Source organism: Microtus oregoni, unplaced genomic scaffold (genome assembly GCF_018167655.1).
Source record: "Microtus oregoni isolate MIOR12 unplaced genomic scaffold, Mior012 000002F_ref0000024, whole genome shotgun sequence".
In the NCBI taxonomy this organism is placed as follows: domain Eukaryota; kingdom Metazoa; phylum Chordata; class Mammalia; order Rodentia; family Cricetidae; genus Microtus; species Microtus oregoni.
The window spans coordinates 35540177-35558648 of NW_024543061.1; the positions used below are offsets into that span (position 1 = coordinate 35540177).

General features: G+C 42.7%; 1 protein-coding gene across 4 annotated transcripts in view; it reads left to right on the forward strand.

The window, feature by feature from the left end:
- Slc25a26 (solute carrier family 25 member 26) overlaps window positions 1–18472 on the forward strand; it is a 122265-nt gene that overhangs the window by 11369 nt on the left and 92424 nt on the right. For 2 of the 4 annotated variants that reach the window (XM_041632631.1, XM_041632636.1), the window contains exons 2-3: window positions 880–1036; window positions 4151–4260. The exons of 1 other annotated variant lie outside the window; for it this stretch is intronic. In XM_041632631.1, coding sequence (XP_041488565.1) covers window positions 880–1036; window positions 4151–4260 — 267 coding nt within the window. The remainder of the gene's footprint in view (window positions 1–879; window positions 1037–4150; window positions 4261–18472) is intronic. One more of the 4 variants, XM_041632643.1, reaches the window with a different exon arrangement.

Consider the following 18472-nt stretch of genomic DNA (forward strand, 5'->3'; position numbering starts at 1 on the left):
CCATTGTGTATAATTGTACCATCACACTTCGAAGGTCATCCTTGATTGTGTAACAAGTTCAAGGCTACTTTGGTCTACCTGAAACCTTGTCTCCAAAGTGGGGTGGGGCTCACTGACCAGTTACCATAGTTGAGTTCATAAGCTTCAGGTTCAGTGAATTACTGTCTCAAAAATTAAGGTAAAGAGCAATCAAGGAAAGATGCCTGAGGTCTGCCTCTGCTCTCCACACGCCCACAGGAACAGTGCATACACCACATAGAAAATTTTAAAAAGAAATCAAAATAAGTAAGAAAAGAGTACCCCGTGCTTGCCTACATGTGACTATGGTAATTTTGGAAAGACAGAACAAGAAACTACTAAGAGTAGCTTCTTGAGTAACTAGGGTACTTTATACTATTTACCCGTCTTTTTATTTTTTAATGGCTGTTTAAGCAGTTATTGAATTATATGAGTAAATTAAGAATGAGCTTTAATTTTGTTTTAAGAATAAATTTAATTCATTAAAATTCATCTAAAAAGTAAAGATATGTACAAGTTGCAAGTATAGCACAAATAAATTGTGTTTTATTTTCTTATTAAAAATGCAAGTCCTGGGGGCTGGAGAGATGGCTCAGTGGTTAAGAGGTCTTGAGTTCAATTCCCAGCAACCACATGTGTTCACAACCATCTGTAATGAGAAAAAAAAATGCAAGTCCTTTGAGTATTGCAAAGAAATTGGTGGACTCAAAGATGTGAGAAGCTGTTTAAAGACTTGGGGCTGGGGATGTATCTCAGGTGTGGAGCACTTGTCTAGTGTGGGGAAGGAGAAAAGGCTGCTTTCTTGTCCTCCATGCCTGAGAGCTCACTGTTCTCTTCCCTCTTCCCCCTCCTTTTGCACAGGCTGGAGGAGTAGCAGGTGCCTCTGTTGACTTGATCTTATTTCCTTTGGATACTATTAAGACAAGGCTGCAGAGTCCCCAAGGATTCAACAAGGCTGGTGGTTTCCGTGGAATATATGCTGGCGTCCCTTCTACAGCTGTTGGGTCCTTTCCTAATGGTAAGGGTGTTGATATTCACACCGCTCAGAAACCATGAGAGTGGATTTCTTTTCAGAATAGGGTAAGATGTTATCTGCAGCAAGTTCCTTATGTGTTACAGCTGATCTTCTGGATTTATGTTTTGTTCTTTGGTTATATTTAAACAGAATGTAGAGAGTGTTATAAATTCCGTTCCAGGATGTTTATACAGAAAAAGAAGATAATCTTTTTAAAATAGTTTTGCTGTTTAAATCCCCAGTTTAGAATCTTTAAAATGTTGCATTTCATCATGATTCCTTAGAGCAGTGGTTTTAACCTTGCCTGCACGCCAGAATTTTTGGGCAGCTTTATAAAGGTGTGTTGGAAGCCTCCTAGGTGAGCCCAGCATGGAGCTGGTTGGATGGTGCCTGCTTGGGAATGTGAGCAGGTGAGACAGAGAGGCGTTTCCTTAAATTGCTCTTTGCCGAGGATGGCGCTTCGCTGGGTTGTCCTGGATACTCTCCTGCCAGTGCCTGTTGTTTGGGTTTTAAAGTCCTGTCGTGACTTTTGGTATTTTCATGGGATAATAAGGTTGATGTGTTTTCATTTAACACTTCTGAGGTTATCTGTTTTTAGCACTTACCCGATTTTAATTGTCTACCAATGGGCACTTTATATTTCTTTTGGGTTGTACCCAGGACCTTGCATGTGCTGAGCAGTGTTCTCCCAAGCTGTGTCCACCTCCCATCTCCCAGTCCCTGATGGATGCTTTTAATGCTCACAAGTAAACTGAACCAGCTAGCAAAAATGGTACATAGCTTGCACCCACAAAATCATGGCTCTAGGGGCTTCTTAAATCCTGGGGTTCGTTTTCCCTCTTCTCTTTTCCTAGGATAATGAATGACTATATTAACCTGATGCTCACGTGCCCATCAATGCAGAGAAAAGGTAGTCTTTCTGCCCTTTTGTTGTCAACTTCACTTTCTTCCCCATCCTCAAGGAGTCACTCAGGTGACCCTTGACTCTTCGTCTTTGAAGATTACTGAGCTGTTGTTGAGCCCCCATTGTATAGTGCATGTACAGTGCACACTTTTTAGTATGGACAAAGGTTCAGGCTTGTCCCAAGTCAAATGACCTGATCAACAAGCAGCTTAAAGCCACATGGATATCAGTGGCCCACCTGCAGGAATTGGGGTACAATTAGTCTCAGGTGTGTCCACACGCTGGCAGTTTAAAACCCCAGGGCAATCCTCCTCTGCAGATAAGTCTGAGGACCTTTGAGCAGGCGATGTGCAGAGGACTGTGTTCTGTGCTCATAGCTTTGGGTCAGTAGTTTTGTCGCTTTTGTGGTTCACTCTCTCACATAGTACAGTTAGGGTTCAGGCAGGTGTGACATCACCGGTGGTGTATGTGGTCCACGGTTCTGTGATTAAGCTCACAAGACTGTTTTACGTTCTTCTTCAAGGCATTTACATATAGGATAGGTTTTTGATTTTGTGTGTGTGTGCACACACGCATGAGCATCTATACACGTGTGTTTGTGTGTCTGTCTGTCTCTGGGAAGGCTATGTTCAAAGTTTTTGCCGTTTATACCACAAAGTGCAGGAGACAAAGTCAAAGCAAAGCCTTCTAGAAATGGGGTTTTCTGTAAATTTTGGATGAGTCAAAACTTAATTGTGAAAACATTGTTCTTTTGTTACTGGTTAGCCTCTGTCTAGTCTGGGTGCAGAATCCACCGTAACCATCAGTGACTATGGACATTTCTGAGAACAGAACCAGCTGCACAGGCAAGGGATTGAGAGGGTGTGGGGAGTTCTTTTAAAGAGCCCCATTGCTTTTTGGACAGGAACATAACAGAAGAAGCACCAGTCTGGCTGGGGCTTTGTTCTTTGGGGGTGTAAAGTAGGGGCCATGGCTAGCCCACCTCCTCTTCCCTTTTTTGCTCAGAGCTTTTAGAGTTGGACTGTGCCATCATTTTCAACTCTAGAGCCTTTTTGGATGCTACCTGTGTGGCAGGGGCTGGAACTTAAGTCTCTCCTTCACAAAAGTAGCTGTAAATGACAGTCTTGAGGTGCTTGATGGTGGAACCTAGGAACCTTCAGCTGCCTCCTTTCTCTGGGGGTAAGGCGAGACTTAGGGGGTGTATGCACCTGCAGACCATAGAGCAGAATGCTGTAGAGCCCTTATAATTGGACGTGTGTGAATGGGCCAGAGTGGGGGAAACAGTGTGAGGAACACATACGGGAATAGACCTGACACAGCGACATCACAGCTGTTGTGTTTGTAATTACTCGTGTGAGCAGCCCTTTACACACTGGGTGACTTCGGGAAATGGTTTTCTTTGTCGGGTTGTTTTTCTGAGTGTTTAATGCTCTCATGTCCTTCAGAAGATGAATTTGTTGTTCAATATCCTCTTATGAAAGAGGTAAAAATAAATCTCTTGATTGGTAGTACACAGAAAGTTTTAAAGCCTCGTGTACAGCTCTGATTGTAGCAATAGAGGTAGCTTTCAACTGATTTCCTTTTTTTTCTCCTTAGATAGTCTCAGTGTATAACATGTCTATTCATCCTGGAACTTGCTATATAGACTAGACTGGCTTCAAATTCACAGAGATCAGCCTGTCCTCTCTCCAGTGTGCTTTAATTAAAGGTGTGCACTACCAAGCCTGGCACCGACTTCCATTTTTAATGAAGTAGTTGATTGTTTCCATGTTTGTTTTATAAAGAGTATTTGAAGTAGTGAAAAGTAGCATGGTTATTTTGTATAATCTGCAATAAACATTGTAGACTCGACATTTACTTAAGTTATGTGTCTAAGGTCTTAACCTATGTGTAACTCAGCAGCTGCTTGTTTTTACGACTGTATGTAATACTGTTTGGGTCTGTGAAGCCCACAGTCCTCTCTAAGAAGTTTGCTAGGAAATGAAGCATGGCCGTGCCAGGCTACCCGCTGAGTGCACTCAGATAGGGATCATGTCTTCTGCATTTCTCCAAGTCCAAGGTCAATAATGTAGTTCAGACTCCATAGTTCTATAAGAGGGTGGAAAAAGGCGTGTACTTGCCAGTTATTATAATAATTATTATTGTCACAGCTTTTGAGAGACATTACTTAGTAGGTGAGATATTTACACTTAAAAGAGATTTTTACATTTCAGCTGCTATGTTTTTTCTCACCTATGAATATGTGAAATGTTTGCTGCACACCGACTCAGCTTCACACTTCAGGCCCGTGAAGCACATGCTGGCTGCCTCTGCAGGAGAAGTGGTAAGCAATAGGCTACATGATAAAGTATTTCAGAAATGCAAATTGTGTTTGCTGGTGCAGGGAATTGCTTCATTTTTAAAATTTAGGTGTCTTTTAGCTGATAGATAAAAATCTAAAAATCGTACCTTTTAATGCAACGCTTTGAAACATATATTGTTTAACATTATTTATGTTGTTTATTTTGGTTCTAAGGATCAAATTTAAAAGCCTTTAAAATGATATACAAACTCTGTATCACTGTATCAGATTCTACTGTGTAATGACTATATTAGAGTACACGTATTTATCTCCTTAAAACGTATTTATGTAAATTTTATTTAATTTAAAGCCTCCCCCCTTTGAGTTGGGGTATTACTATGTACCCAGATTGGTCTTGAACTTGTAATCAAACCTTCTGTTTCAGCCTCTTGACCACAAAAATTACAGACATGTGCCACCACACTAGGCTTTAACAGTTCTTTTTGTGCGTATGTGTGCCTTTAGGTATGTGTGCTGTGTATCAAGTGTGCCTGTGAACCTGTGCCCTTGTATGCAGCACCAGGAGAGGAGACATTGGGTGCCCTGCTCTACCTTTGTCATAGTCCCTTGAGACAGAGTCTCTCACTGAAACTGGAGCTAGGCTTGTGGCTAGCAAGCCCCAGCCAGCCATCTTCCTGTCTTCATCTCCAACAGTTCTGGGCTCATAGTGCATGTGTTACATCCAGCTTTTTATGTTTATGCTTGAGTCATCTCCCTAGCCTCCACTGGTTTTTGTTTTCATTTGTTTTATTTAATTTCGAAAGTGGTAAAATCCCAATAATTAAGAATGGATTAAGCATGACAGTTAAAAGATAGTCTTACGATATAAGAAAAGTCCATTGTATATTATTGTAAGAGGCAGCCCTAAAATGTCATTGTACAGGTAGAATTAAAGAGATGGAAGAGAATATCTATAAGTTTGGTCAATGTTGTTTGTATTAGTGTAGCTGAGTTGGAACTACTTTTCCCAGAATGGCATCTGCCGAACAGCTTCAGGTGGTTAGTCACAGAGAAATGAAGGTAAAGTGAAGTAGCAGCTTGGCTGTGAACAGAAGTGGGGTGCAGGGCAGCCATTGTGGCAGCCACTGCTGGCCACTTTGTCACTGCTCATTGGCTTAGTGTGTTGACCACTGGCCCATGCATTCTCCAGTTTCCATTTGCTTCAGCTTCTCTAGATTCTGAGTCAAGTTGTGTGTATCTGTGGTGAGGGCTCATCTTAGGGTTTCTGTTGCTGCAAAGAGACACCATGACCACAGCAACTCTTATAGAGGAAAACATTTAATTGAAGTGGTTACTTACAAGTCAGAGGTCCAGTCCATTATCATCATGGCAGGGAGCATGGTGGTATGCAGATGGATATGGTGCTAGAGAAGTAGCTGAGAGTCCTACATCTTGCAGGCAACAGGAGATAGACTGTGTCACACTGAGTGTAGCTTGAGCATATATGAGACCTCAAAGTCTGCCTCCACAGTGACACATTTCCTCCAACAAGGCTATACTTATTCTAACAAAGCCACACCTGGTAGTGCCACAACCTTTGAGGGCCATTTTTTTTTCAAACCACTAAAGGGCTCTGGGGTCGAGTGTGTGTGAGACTCTGTAGTGAGGGTGTTGGAGTTAAGTGTGTGTGTGTGGCTTTGTGGTGAGCATGCTAGGGTCAAGTGTATGTGTTCTGTGATTTGGCATCATTGTTATGAAACTGTTACCTAATCTGAGTTCATAAAGATACACTTGTGTTTTCTTATACACATTTTATAGTTTTAACTCTTGTATTTGGGTCTTTGCTACATTGTGAGTTGAATTCTGTATATAGTATGTGTAAACAGACTTTTCTGTCCTGCCTGGTCCTGCAGCTGCTCTTAAAATAATCACTCAGAGGCTTAATATTAATTACAAACCTATTGCTCAGGCTTATTACTAACTAGCTCTTAAAACTTAAATTAACCCATTTCTATTAATCTATATTTTGCCACATGGCTTCGTGGTATTACCTGTTCTCTAGTACATCTTGTTGCTCTGATGGCTGCTGGGATCTGCCCCTGACTCTGCTCTTCTTCCCCCTGTATCTCTGCTTGGATTTCCTGTCTGGCTCTATCCTGCCTTGCTATAGGCCAAAGCAGCTTCTTTAGTAACCAGTGGTAATAAAACATATCCACAGCACACAGAGAGGTTATCCCACAGCAGGTATGGGCTTGTGGTCTTACTTTATTCTTTCTTAAGTTTATTTTTATTGCGTATGTGCATGTGAGTACAGGTGTCACCATATGCATGTGGGGAGGTCAGAGGCATCTGAGGATTAAACTTAGGTAGTCAAGTGTGTGTGATGTGATGGCTAATCTTGGTTGTCAACTTGTCACAGCTAGGAAGAACCCCAGTTGAAGAATTGGCTCCTTTAGATTGACTTGTAGGTATGTCAGATAGGGACATTTTCTTGATCCCTAATTAATGTAGGATGGCCCGCCCACTGCATGACATACGATCCCTAGAAAGGTGGCCTGGGCAGTATTAGAAAGGTAGCTGAATGTGAGCCTGGAAGCAAGCCAGTAGAAACGTACCCCCTGACTATGCTTCCAGGTTTCTGCCTTGAGTTCCTGCCTTAGCTTCCCTTAGTGAAGAACTATCTGTAAAATGAAATGAGTCTTTGTTTCCCAAGTTGGTTTTGTTCAGTGTTTTATTATAACAGAAACCAAACTAGAATACATGGCAAGCATAGCTACCTGCTGAGCTATCTCACTGGCCCCTAACTTTATTCTTTGGGATGCAAGTATTGAGTTTTCTAATACCTTTACTGGAAGGACTCTTGCTCTACACCCTAGAGTTCTTGTCAACAGCCAATTGACTATCAAAGTGAAATTTATTTCTGAATTCTGAGCTCTGGCCTATCTCTGTGTGTGTCCTTACCCAGGTACTATCTGGTTTAAGTACTGGAACCTTGTAATAAGTCTTGGAATCCATTGAGACTTCTCCAATTGCTTTTTCCCCCCAGTATTATTCTGCCCCTTCTTTCTCTTTCTTTCTCCCATCCTTTTTCTTTTTTTTCCTCTCTCTCTATTTTATTATTTATTTTTTGAGACAGGCTGCTCACTATGCAGCTCTGGTTAGTCTGGTACTTACTATGTACTATGAAGACCCAGCTGGCCTCAGATTGCTTCCAAGTGATGAGACTAAAGACATTCACCACCATACCTGGCACATTCCTTTTGTGTTTGTACAGGGATGGAAACCAAAAGAGGTCATTGTGTTCCCTCAGAGCTGGCTTGTTATGTGGGTGCTGGGATCTTAACTCTGGTCCTCATGATTATACATCACACACTCTTAACTCCTGAGCCATCTCTCCAACCCTGGATCCCTTATAGGATCCCTTACAGGATCCCTTCTGTGTGAATTTCAGAATCAACTTGTACATTTCTATAAGAAAGCAGAGAGTTACTACATTGATTCTATAAATTAATTTAGGGCATTTTGTCATTCTAACAATTTATTAATTTAAAATCAATCCACGTGTAATTAAAAAAAGCTGTTCCAACTTTTTGTTCTAGGCTTAAATCAATTCTGATTATGTTTTGACAGTAGACCTCATTATATGCACTTAATTTTGAATATTTTAATAAAAAATTATCTGTGAATATTTAAGTGCATTTAGAGTTGTTTTTATGATAGCTGTTGCCTATTTTATTTATTTATTTTTGTGTATATATGTATTTATGTATGGATGTCTGTGTATGTGTTGACAAGCATGAGCATATGTGTGGAGACCACAGGTCCACCTTGGGTCATGATCCTTGAGATGTTTTTCTGGTTTTGGAGACAGTTTCTCACTGGGACCCGGGACTTTGTTAGACTAGACTGGCTGGTCAGTGATATGCAGAAATCTGGTGTCTCCATTTGTGGAGCACAAGGCCTGGCCATTCTGGGGTTCAAACTCAGATCTGCATGCTCGTGGGACAAGTATTTCACTGGATGATTTATCTTCCCAGTCCTTCCTCTGTTAATTTATTCTCCCCCACAGCATGAACCCAGAGCCACTAACCACACCCTTGCCTTGCCATTATTGTATATTTGCATGTGATATTGTTCTGCTTCAAATATAGTTTCAGAAGTTGTTCATTTTACCTATATTTTCTAATATGTTGTTGAAAGCAAGAAACAAAATAGAACATAGCATTCATTTCATTTCACACGAGACCTTGATGCCTGAAGACCTTGTCACTAGACTATTCAGTTGCCACACTCCTTTGAGCTTACTGAAAGGTTTTATAGAGATATAAACACTGTGTTTCTGTGGCCACCATATTAATCTAATTAATCTGAAAGGAGGAAAAATTTTGGCTTCATGGTTTTAGAAAGTTTCAGTTTTTCATGGTGCTGAAGGAATTGCATGACTGCTCAGTTGATGGTGACAGAAACCTCTGGCAACCAGGTCACAGAGAGGAGGGCAAGAAGAGCCAAGAGCAGAGGTGACCTTCAAAGTCCACATCTGTAGAAACTGTTATATTGTCTGATGCTTTGAGATCTGTAATTATTATTTTTTATGAATTGGAACTTTTAAATAGAATTTTCTTGTGCAGACTGTTGGGGACATGGGGGACGTTCCTAATTCCTTCAGCTTAGGAACCAGGCAGCTGTGAGAGTGAGGACCAGCTCAGACAGGTGTCATCGCTGCTTCTCTTAGGGGCTCCTCCATGACTCCCAGAGGAGCTTAGGAGGACTGACCAGCAGGGGTGCGGGTAGTGAGGGCTTGGGACATGAAATGTTTCTCTCTGTGGACTTTGAGTTGATTTAAAGGGAGTGTAGTTAGAGAGATGGCTCAGTGGCTAAGTGCATGTACTGCTCTTCCAGGACCTGAGTTCAATGCCCAGCACCCACTCCGCATCTCACAACCCGCTGTAACTCCAGTTATAGGGATCTGACACTTTTGCCCTCTGTGGCACCTTCTCTCTCCTGCAAAAATCCATACAAGATTCATAATTAAAAATAATACTGTATGTGACAGTAAAACTGATTTATTTCGTTAAAAAGTTTGCTAAATGGTGCAGATGATCTCTAGGCCCACCGTTTCTGAAGGGCTGTGTGCTGCTCTTCTAAGGATTGGCACTGGTCTGATTCTTTGTCTTGGTGGGTGGTCCTGCATCTGTGGATGTGTGGGCAGCACTGACTCTGCTTAGTGAGTTACTAAAAAAAACCTGAAGTTAGGAGGGGGACATGGGAGAAGGATATGGGAGTTGAAGGGAACAAATGGGACTTAGGAGTAGATAAGATCTTATTTCCTACATGTTTGAATTTCTCATGAAAAAATAAGAACTTAAAAAAGCTTGCCAGATTTCTGAAGTTTTTATAGAAGTACTATTCTGAAGTGCTAATAGTCTTGGAACTTAATTGGAAAACCTCCCTGAAGTCCAGAATTCGTTTTGTTAAATTGTTTAACAAGTTTATGAATTACTTCTTTCCTGTGTTAGTATCTTGTTTCCATTTCATAGAACACAAACTTTGGGTTTCAGTTTCATGTAAATGTGCTAAAAATAAGAGAAAGAAACAAGTGGACATAAGGGAAATGCAATTTCATTTGTAAAATAAAAGGAATAGAAAATCATTCTTAGCAGCCATTGCTCAGACCTGCAGCAGCCCAGATCATAAGGAATAGCTCAGTGCAGTACTACTCGCAGCACCTTCCCTTTGATCCAAGCTGGTTATGTATGCTGCTGACAGATTTTGTAGAAACAATACCATGTTTTGTTGCTATTGAATATGTCCACAGTTTCTTTGGTGTAGCGACAGTAAAGGTAACTGGAAAGAAAAGAACAGTGCCACAGTAATAAGCATTCCCTGTAGCTATAGCAGTGGCTTGATTAAATGTTAATGATGAATCAATATGACTTTAATCACAACCTTCTGCCTTCTGCTTACAATTTGGAATACAGAGAGATAGATCAAATAAGATTTAATATGTGACCACAGCAAGAAGAGTCCCATTTGTGCCATTTTTATTAGGAAGTTTGCTATACCAAATCTCTAAATCCCTACTTCAATTATTTCCCAGCCCAGTTTTCATCACACACAGAACAAGGCCTGTGAGAAGCAGAATCCGTAATGAGGTCCAAGGCACAGCAGCTTTCTCTTAATGGTGTGGGCACTGTAGTCTAGCAGGGGTGATACTCTTTGATGGTTTTCAGATTTGACTTTCCTTGAATCTTACGCCTCTTGGAGCTTGGTTCCTTTTAGAAATGGAAGAATATTGAAAGTTCTTTGTATCCAAAAGGAACCCATGTGAATTAAATGTTTATGCAATGTCATAGAAGTCCCATATGGATGCTGGTTGATTGTCCTTTTCAAACCCATTCCCACAGAAGACTGAAACAACCAGGAGATAAGTTAGACCTTGTTTTGTAGGTGCCATTCTGCCAGCTTCTAACAGCACTTTGTCAAATGTGACCTAAGGAGCACCTGCAATGGAAGCAGCTGCCCATGTGGCAGGTTACAAACAAAAGTCTCTGGAGAAGGTAGTGGGAACTCTGCAAGGTAAAGAAGAACCCCAGATGGTGCTGGCACTCACTGGCACATACACAGACTGATTCTCTTGGAGGTGGAATGATGGAGGAAGGTCATTGGCTAGTAAAGAAGCTGCCTTGGCCCGTTTTGATAGGTGATCCCTTAGGTGGGTGGAGTAGGCAGAACAGAATGCTGGGAGAAAGAAGCTGAGTCAGAGAGTCGCCATGATTCTCCCACTCAAGACAGACGCAGGTTAAGATCTTCCCTGGTAAGCCACCTCGTGGGCTACACAGAATATTAGAAATGGGTTAGATCAATATGTAAGAGCTAGCCAATAAGAGGCTGGAACTAATGGGCCAGGCAGTGTTTAAAAGAATACAGTTTCCATGTAATTATTTCAGGTAAAGCTAGCCATGTGGGCGGATGTGCCAGGAATGTAGCCTGCCGCTCATATTACAGCTGTGGAACAGTACTCATGTGTTTAGACTTGGCTTTCCTGTAAAAGCATGTTGTGTGAATGTTGCAGCCTGCTCTAGAGCTTTCTTAAAGGCCTGTGCTACTGGAGTCTTGTAGCTGAAGACACTCTATATGAAGGCTTCCCTCCTCTAGTAGCTCACAGGCTGCTGGACCTGCTGTGTACAGTCTGCTCAGACTCTCATGGATAGAGTGGAGTTGGGCTTCCACTAAGTGATCTGCTTGGCTAAGTGCGCTGAGGACTTGAAGTATGTTTCTCAGACACAAAGCTTAGAGCACATGCTGGTCTTTGCTGTGTTTTCCCTAGTGGGGATGGATGTAAGCTGTTCTGTTTTTCCTGTATATCAGGCATGAGTATGAGATGTTTAGCAGTTATGCATACGTACTGTTCTCTAGAGGACTTGTATTTCATTCCCAGCATCCATATTAGGCTGCTCACCACCATCTGCACTCCAGCTCCAGGGAACCTGATTCCCTCTTCCGGCCTTTGAGGGAATCTGAGTGCACGCATATGTGTGAGCACATAAATAAAAATAAAATGAATATTTGATGTTCATTATGACCTTTAAGAATCACTCACTGTCATGGCACATACCTTTAATCTCAGCACTTGGGAGGCAGAGGGAGGTGGCTCTCTGTGAACTGGAGGCCAGCCAGGGTTATGTAAGGAGACCTTGACTCAAAATAAATAAGTAAACAAATAAATAGAAAAATAAAACAATAAGAAGAAACATTGAGCAAGGGAATGGGAGAAAAGTTAAAAACTTAATATTTTTTGAAATTTTTTAAAAATTTTACTTCATGTGTAAGAGTGTTTGCCTGCATGTATGTATGTGCATATCTACATCCAGGTCTCAGAAGTGGGTGTTGGATGGTCTGGGACTGTACTTAGAGAGGCTGTAAGCCACCAAATGGATATTGAGAGCAGAACCTGGTCCTCTGCAAGAGCATCACGTGCTCTTAACCACTGAGACATCTTTCCAGCTCCAAGTTAGAAACTTTTGAAAAGAATTTTACATTTTGAATTATTCATGATAAATGTTGAAATAGTCATAAATATATATGAACCATCCTTTTATAGTTAAACATTCTTTCTTGAGTTCGAGTCTCACTGTATAGCCCAGGCTGAGTGCTGGATTCTAGGCGTGCAGCACGAAGCCTTCCTGCAGCTGTAGTATTTTTCTGACTCCTTGCTCAGCTGTGTGATGAGTCATCGGGCATAGCTGAGTGAGCAGTAGAATCTCTTCTCCTGGGCCCCAGGCAGTGTAATGATTGGTTCAGAAGGAACTCACCATTATGCTGTGCGGGGAGCTGCTTACAGTTGAACATGAATAGGTAGAAACGTGAGCTTAACGTGCAGATTTATGCAATTAGAAGCTAAAACAGAATTGCTATCTGCCTGACCTCTCTGAAATCGAGCACATGCCTTTTCTTTGATGAATATGAGCACATGCCTGTGCTCAAGGACACCTTTCCCTGCTTTCTGTGCTCCTGGGAACCCGTTCTCCATGCAGTGCATATGAAGTAAAATTTAATTCAATATTATTATTTTGTGTGTGGGTATTTTATGTGCATGTATGACTGTGTACCACATTCATACAATGTTCCAGGGGCCAGAAGATATTGGATTCCCTGGAACTGGTGTTACGGATGGGTGTAAACCACCACATGGGTACAGGGAATTGAAACTGCCTTCTGCATGAACAGCAAGTGCTCTTAACCACTGCACCATCTCTCCAGCCCCTCTTTTTTTTTTAATTGTTGGTTTGGCCGAGTGTTGGTGGCACATGCCTTTAATCCCAGCACTCGGGAGGCAGAGGCAGGTTGATCTCTGTGAGTTTGAGGCCAGCCTGGTCTATAAGAGCTAGTTCCAGGACAGGCTCCAAAGTTACAGAGAAACTCTGTCTGTTGTTTTGTTTTGAGACAGGGTTTCTCTGTGTAGCCTTGACTGTCCTGGAACTCGCTTATAAACCAGGCTGGCCTCAGATTCAGAGATCCGCCTGCCCTGCCTCCCAAGTGCTGGGATTATTGAGTACTACGCTACCACTACCCAACTTTTAGCAACTCTAATCCATAGAATTATATAAAAAGTTGTTCAGTAAAAGTAGCCCAACTCTGTTATATTTTATAGCTTATGAAAGGGCCCATCCTTTTTTAGACTGTTTGTTTACTTATTGACTGTTGTTGCGGTCAGCTTAAGTTTTCTCCACCTTTGCTATTCGTGCCTAACATTATGATCTGCGTCTCCCATGTCTAGGGTGAAGTAGAGGGACAGAAAATGGTCAGGAGACACACAGTACCCTCACGTGTCCATGTGTTTTAAGAAGGCAGTCCATGCAGAGTGAGCCCGAGGGAAGGAAGGTGCAGTTGGTTTTGTCTGGGTTGAAATGAGTAATGGATGTTGATTTAGAAAGTGTCTCACAGAATGCTTCGTTGTTGAGTCTGATGGACTTAACATGCGTATATATGTGTATGCATGTTTGAGGGCACACATGTGAGCCCTAGTGTGTGTGCACGCGCGGGCATGCGTGCATGTGGAGGCCTGAAGTTGACATCAGGTGCTCTCTCTATAGCCTTCCACATTATTCATCAAGGGAAGGTTTCTTGCTGAGCACGGAACTCACCAATTCAACTAGTTCAGCTAGCCAGCTTGCCCTGGGGATCCCCTGTCTGATTCCTGAATGTTGAGATTATTGGCAGCCACTATGCCTACTTAGATTTTGTGTGGGTTCTGGGGATCTGAACTCCAGTCCTCACACTTGCACAGGAAGTGCTTTATCCACTGAACCATCTCCCCTGTTCCTGACTTCCTTATAAAGTAGATTTTATTGTACATATTTAAGATACATACATTGATATTATGGGGTACGCAAAGATGGTAAAATGGTCACTGTAGTAAAATAAGTTAACATTTCTGTCGCCTTACATAGTTACTGTTTTTGTTTGTTTTTGTGGCAAGAGCAGCTAAAATCTCATTTAATAGGAATGTAGTATAAGTTTATTGCCTTGTATTACACATTGTGATAGTTTGTTGAGTAGAAACAAGAAAGTTTTGGAGAGCTCTTGCCGTGAACTTGCAAGTTCCTGATGGTTGGAGTGTGGTGTGCCGGGGCCATCTAGGTGAGGAGGGACGGCAGGCGAGAGAGTCTGCCAGGTCTGGTAAGGCACTTGCCTTTCATTCTTTGCCATCTGCACAGGGAGTGACAATGGTGATCATAGCTGTGCTTTCCAGATCATTGGGTAAAGAGAGCATGGTAAACCAGAGGTTGCTAGGGCCAGAGGGGCTGCTACGGAGAAAGACAGTGAACTCCAGAGAGGCTAACGAGGAATCAGCAGAGAAAGGGGTGTTTTACAGAAGAGCTTCTAAACAGTAGTGTGTTTGTTGACTGATGTGTGTTGAGTGCCTGCTGGATAATTCTCCAACAGAGTTTAGTAATTCCATGCAGTCCACACTACCCCAATCTTTTTAGCTGTCTGAGGCACCTCATGTCCAGCAAGAAGAGGAGGTAGGGGACAGTCAGGGCTCAGTCACCCTGATTTGGCATCACCTACACGGAGTATGTAACCTGTGGTTATTCACTTATGGGGCATGAATGCTGAGGACCGTGAGGGATCTGATGGAGGCTTCTTGCCCATGTCCCTTCTGACCCTTGCAGGTTTTGCATCTTGTCAATTCTCCCTTTCCTAATATGGTGTGCAGGTTTAGTTTGGATGGCACTGATTTGTGGCCTGACAGCATCTTTTGTTGATTATGCTGTTAGAATACAAGAAGGAAGGGAAGCTGTGTTAATTTAACTTAGGGCTTTGGAACAGTATTAGTTTATGGAAGACAATTAAGTTGAACTTTATAGTAACAACATGATGTTCATACATTATGATGAAATTGAAGGAACTGTTTGGAACTGTGAGAGTGTAATGTGGTTAGTCATTGCCATTGTCTGTGCATAGGAAAATTGAGTCCTTCTCTCTAAGGACAGCAGCATTAAAGGAAGTTAGGTTTAGGTACTTTTGTGTGAGCCCAAGTTTTGTCAGAGGCAAACTCATTTTTAAGACAATACTAGCTTCTGCAGCTAACTTTTCTCCCTAATGTCTACCAAAACTTGGCATCTGCTACCCTTCTCATTGGTTAGAATATAGTTCTTGGAAAGATAATGAATGAAATGCCTTGGTCACTAGTTTGCCTTGGTCTGTGGTTGTGTGATTTCCAGTATCTCCATATCGCTGGTACCATGACAGGTGCTGCGAAGCAGAATGAGAACTGGCAGTCCTATTTCTGAAGAGCGTATAGAATAAATGGTCGGATTCATTTACTGAATGGCCAGGGACTATTTCTGGGACTTGCGATGTGGATCATCTATATTCAGATTATAGATGGGAGTCAGAGCTGTGACTTTCCCACACACTCACACCTCTTTCTTGTGTGTGCCATGCACATACTCCCACTCCTGCACTGTGTGTCCCATGGAGCTGCTGCTCTGTCCACCTGGACAGACAGGCTTGCATGCTGCCTCACTCCCTGTTCTTCCAGGGATGCAGCACTGCAGCAGTTTTACACAGCGCTCAGCCTTGCATCTCACAGAGTACAATAAATGTTGTTTCTGGATCCAGGCCACATCAATTGCTCTGTGACACATTTTTACAGTTTTGATACAACAATACAGAGAAACTAAACTTAAAAAAGTTGAGTGACTTGCTGAAGATTTCTTAGTTGTGTGTGGACAATAAAACACTGTGGAGGCTGATTAACGAGGCAGTGTTTCTGTGTATTGCCAGGAGCACCTCTTCGAGATTTGCTGTTTTATGTTATATATAAAAATGACAGAAGTGGAGATGAGAAAGTACAGGACTTGAGTAGTAAGCATCAGATCAGGTGTCCATCTGACCATATCCTGCTTGTGCCATATCCAACCAACAGGGACAGCACAGCCTACACAGCCTGTCTTGGGCTCAGCCTGGTGAGTCTGCCTAACTCTAGCCCACCTGCACCTTGCCCAATTCCCATACCAAGCCCAGACCCACAGCTAGAGGTGGGGCCTGATCTGTGTGTCCATATCACACATAGAACCAAAGACATCCACATGCCCAGGTTTCCTTAAAAATAAACAGTATAAGAGGTCAAGACAGCGCCTCACCCCCGTCCACCAGTCCTGTAGAAATGTTCTCCAATAAAAATGACCTAGGAACCCTAGGAAGGAGGGAAAGAATAACACCAAGCATCTTTGAAAAGACCATAGGGAATCTTATTAATCTGTATTTACCTAAAATTATACGTTGTGTGTGTGTGTGTGTGTGTGTGTGTGTGTGTGTGTGTGTGTAGTTTAAGTGCAATTATGCCATTTGGAGGACAATATTCCCTACAAGAGCCATAGCCTGTGTAACAAAAATTCCATTACCAGTTTATGAGAAACCTTCTTTTGCACTGTTGGTTAGGAGAGGCCAAACAACTCCCCAACAATGTAGGCTATTGCTGTTGCCCTTGTTTGCCTCCCAGAAGTTGAAGGTAAGACGGTTGCTAAAGACACCATGCACTTCGGACACAAGACTTAGAGGAATGGGGCTGGTGTTGTTCCTTTTGAAAACTACAGCTCCCAACATTCCCCTGGACTACGGATAATGCGCGCGCAGGACATTTCTCCCAGACGCCCTTGCATTCCCCGTTAAAAGTGGGGGTTGCCATGAGCCCCCTCTCTCTCCCCCTCTCTCCTTCCGTCTCTGCACACCCATACCTTACTTGTTGTTACCCCTCCCCCATTAAAGTGCACCCACGTGGGACTGCCGCGTGTCTGTGTCTCCTTCCTAACCCCGCACCGCCGTGTGTCTCATGTAACGTCTCCACTCTCTAACCCCGCAGTCAAGAAAGGCAGAAGCAAGAATAACAATTGGTGCCGTGACCTTACCCAAAAGTTTCCTCTTTGAGTTCCATAGTACCAGAAGGTGACATCCCGGCTACCAAGGGAAGAAAGTAATCAATAGTCCTGCACAGCTGTGATGCACGTGAACTGCAACAGTGACCAGCATGACAAGCTATGCCTAATGGTGGCTATAGTGAACAACTGTCTAATTGAGCTTGAGGCCCAGTCAAGAGGTGGGAACCCGAGCCTGGTTCTGTAAACACAACTGCCCAAGGCTGGTGAGGTTGTAATCTTAGAAGAGAACTTACTACTGCCACTCTCTGACCTGTGTAATTCCTGTCTGCACTCTGACTTCTTATCCTCAGACCCACGGGTGGTGTAGCTCCAGCCCCTCATCAAAGAGGCTGCTGTAGCTGCTTCTTTTTTCTAAGCAGAGACCATTTCAGAAACAGACAACTGGTCAAAATGTAAAGGACAACAGACTGGAATGCCCAGCCCCAGTTGATAATCCACAGTACAGCCATTACGTCCAGGAGAACATAGTGGAGGATGGGATGGAAAGATCGTAAGAGCCAGAGGACCATAAAGTCTGCAGTGAAGTTGTGTCTTCTAGACATGACAGGAAGCTCCACCCATGAAATTTGTAGGAAGGAGGTTGCTTGTTTGTTCCTGGCCACTTACCTGGCAGTGCCTGTAGGCCCCAACATAGAAAACCATTTTCCTTAACTGGACTGGTACGGAGGCGCGAGAAAATAATGAGACACAGTTCACACAGTCATAAAGGAAGGGCATCTCAGGCTTTCTCCATCCTGAAGAACTACCGGTGTTTATTATACAAAACACCTTTTATCCCCCAGGCAAACTAAAGTGGATACTCATTAATAATCTCTTTCTGGGGGACGCGGGCTAGGGAAACACCTTTGGAAAACGCCTGTCCCCAGGCGATCTACATTTTTTAACAAAGGAGAAGGAGCAATACATCCTGGCCTTGTTAGTTGGCTGACTTGCTTGTTTGGCAGGATTGCAGCTGCCTAGTGGCCAATGAGTCTGCCTGTAAATTATTTTATATGAAATATGGGCCCATACTTACCCCCAAAATAATCATACAGAAACTGTATTAATTAAATCACTGCTTGGCCCATTAGCTCTAGCTTCTTATTGGCTAACTCTTACATATTAATTTAACCCATTTTTTTTTTGTATTGCCACATGGCAGTGGCTTATGGCTCTGGGCGGGTCTACATAGCTTCTCTCTGACTCCGCCTCCTTTCTCCCAGCATTCCGTTTAGTTTTCCCCACTTAGCTCTTTTCTACCCTATCAGGCCAGGCCAGTTTCTTTATTCATTAACCAGTAAAAGCAACACATAGACAGAAGGACCTCC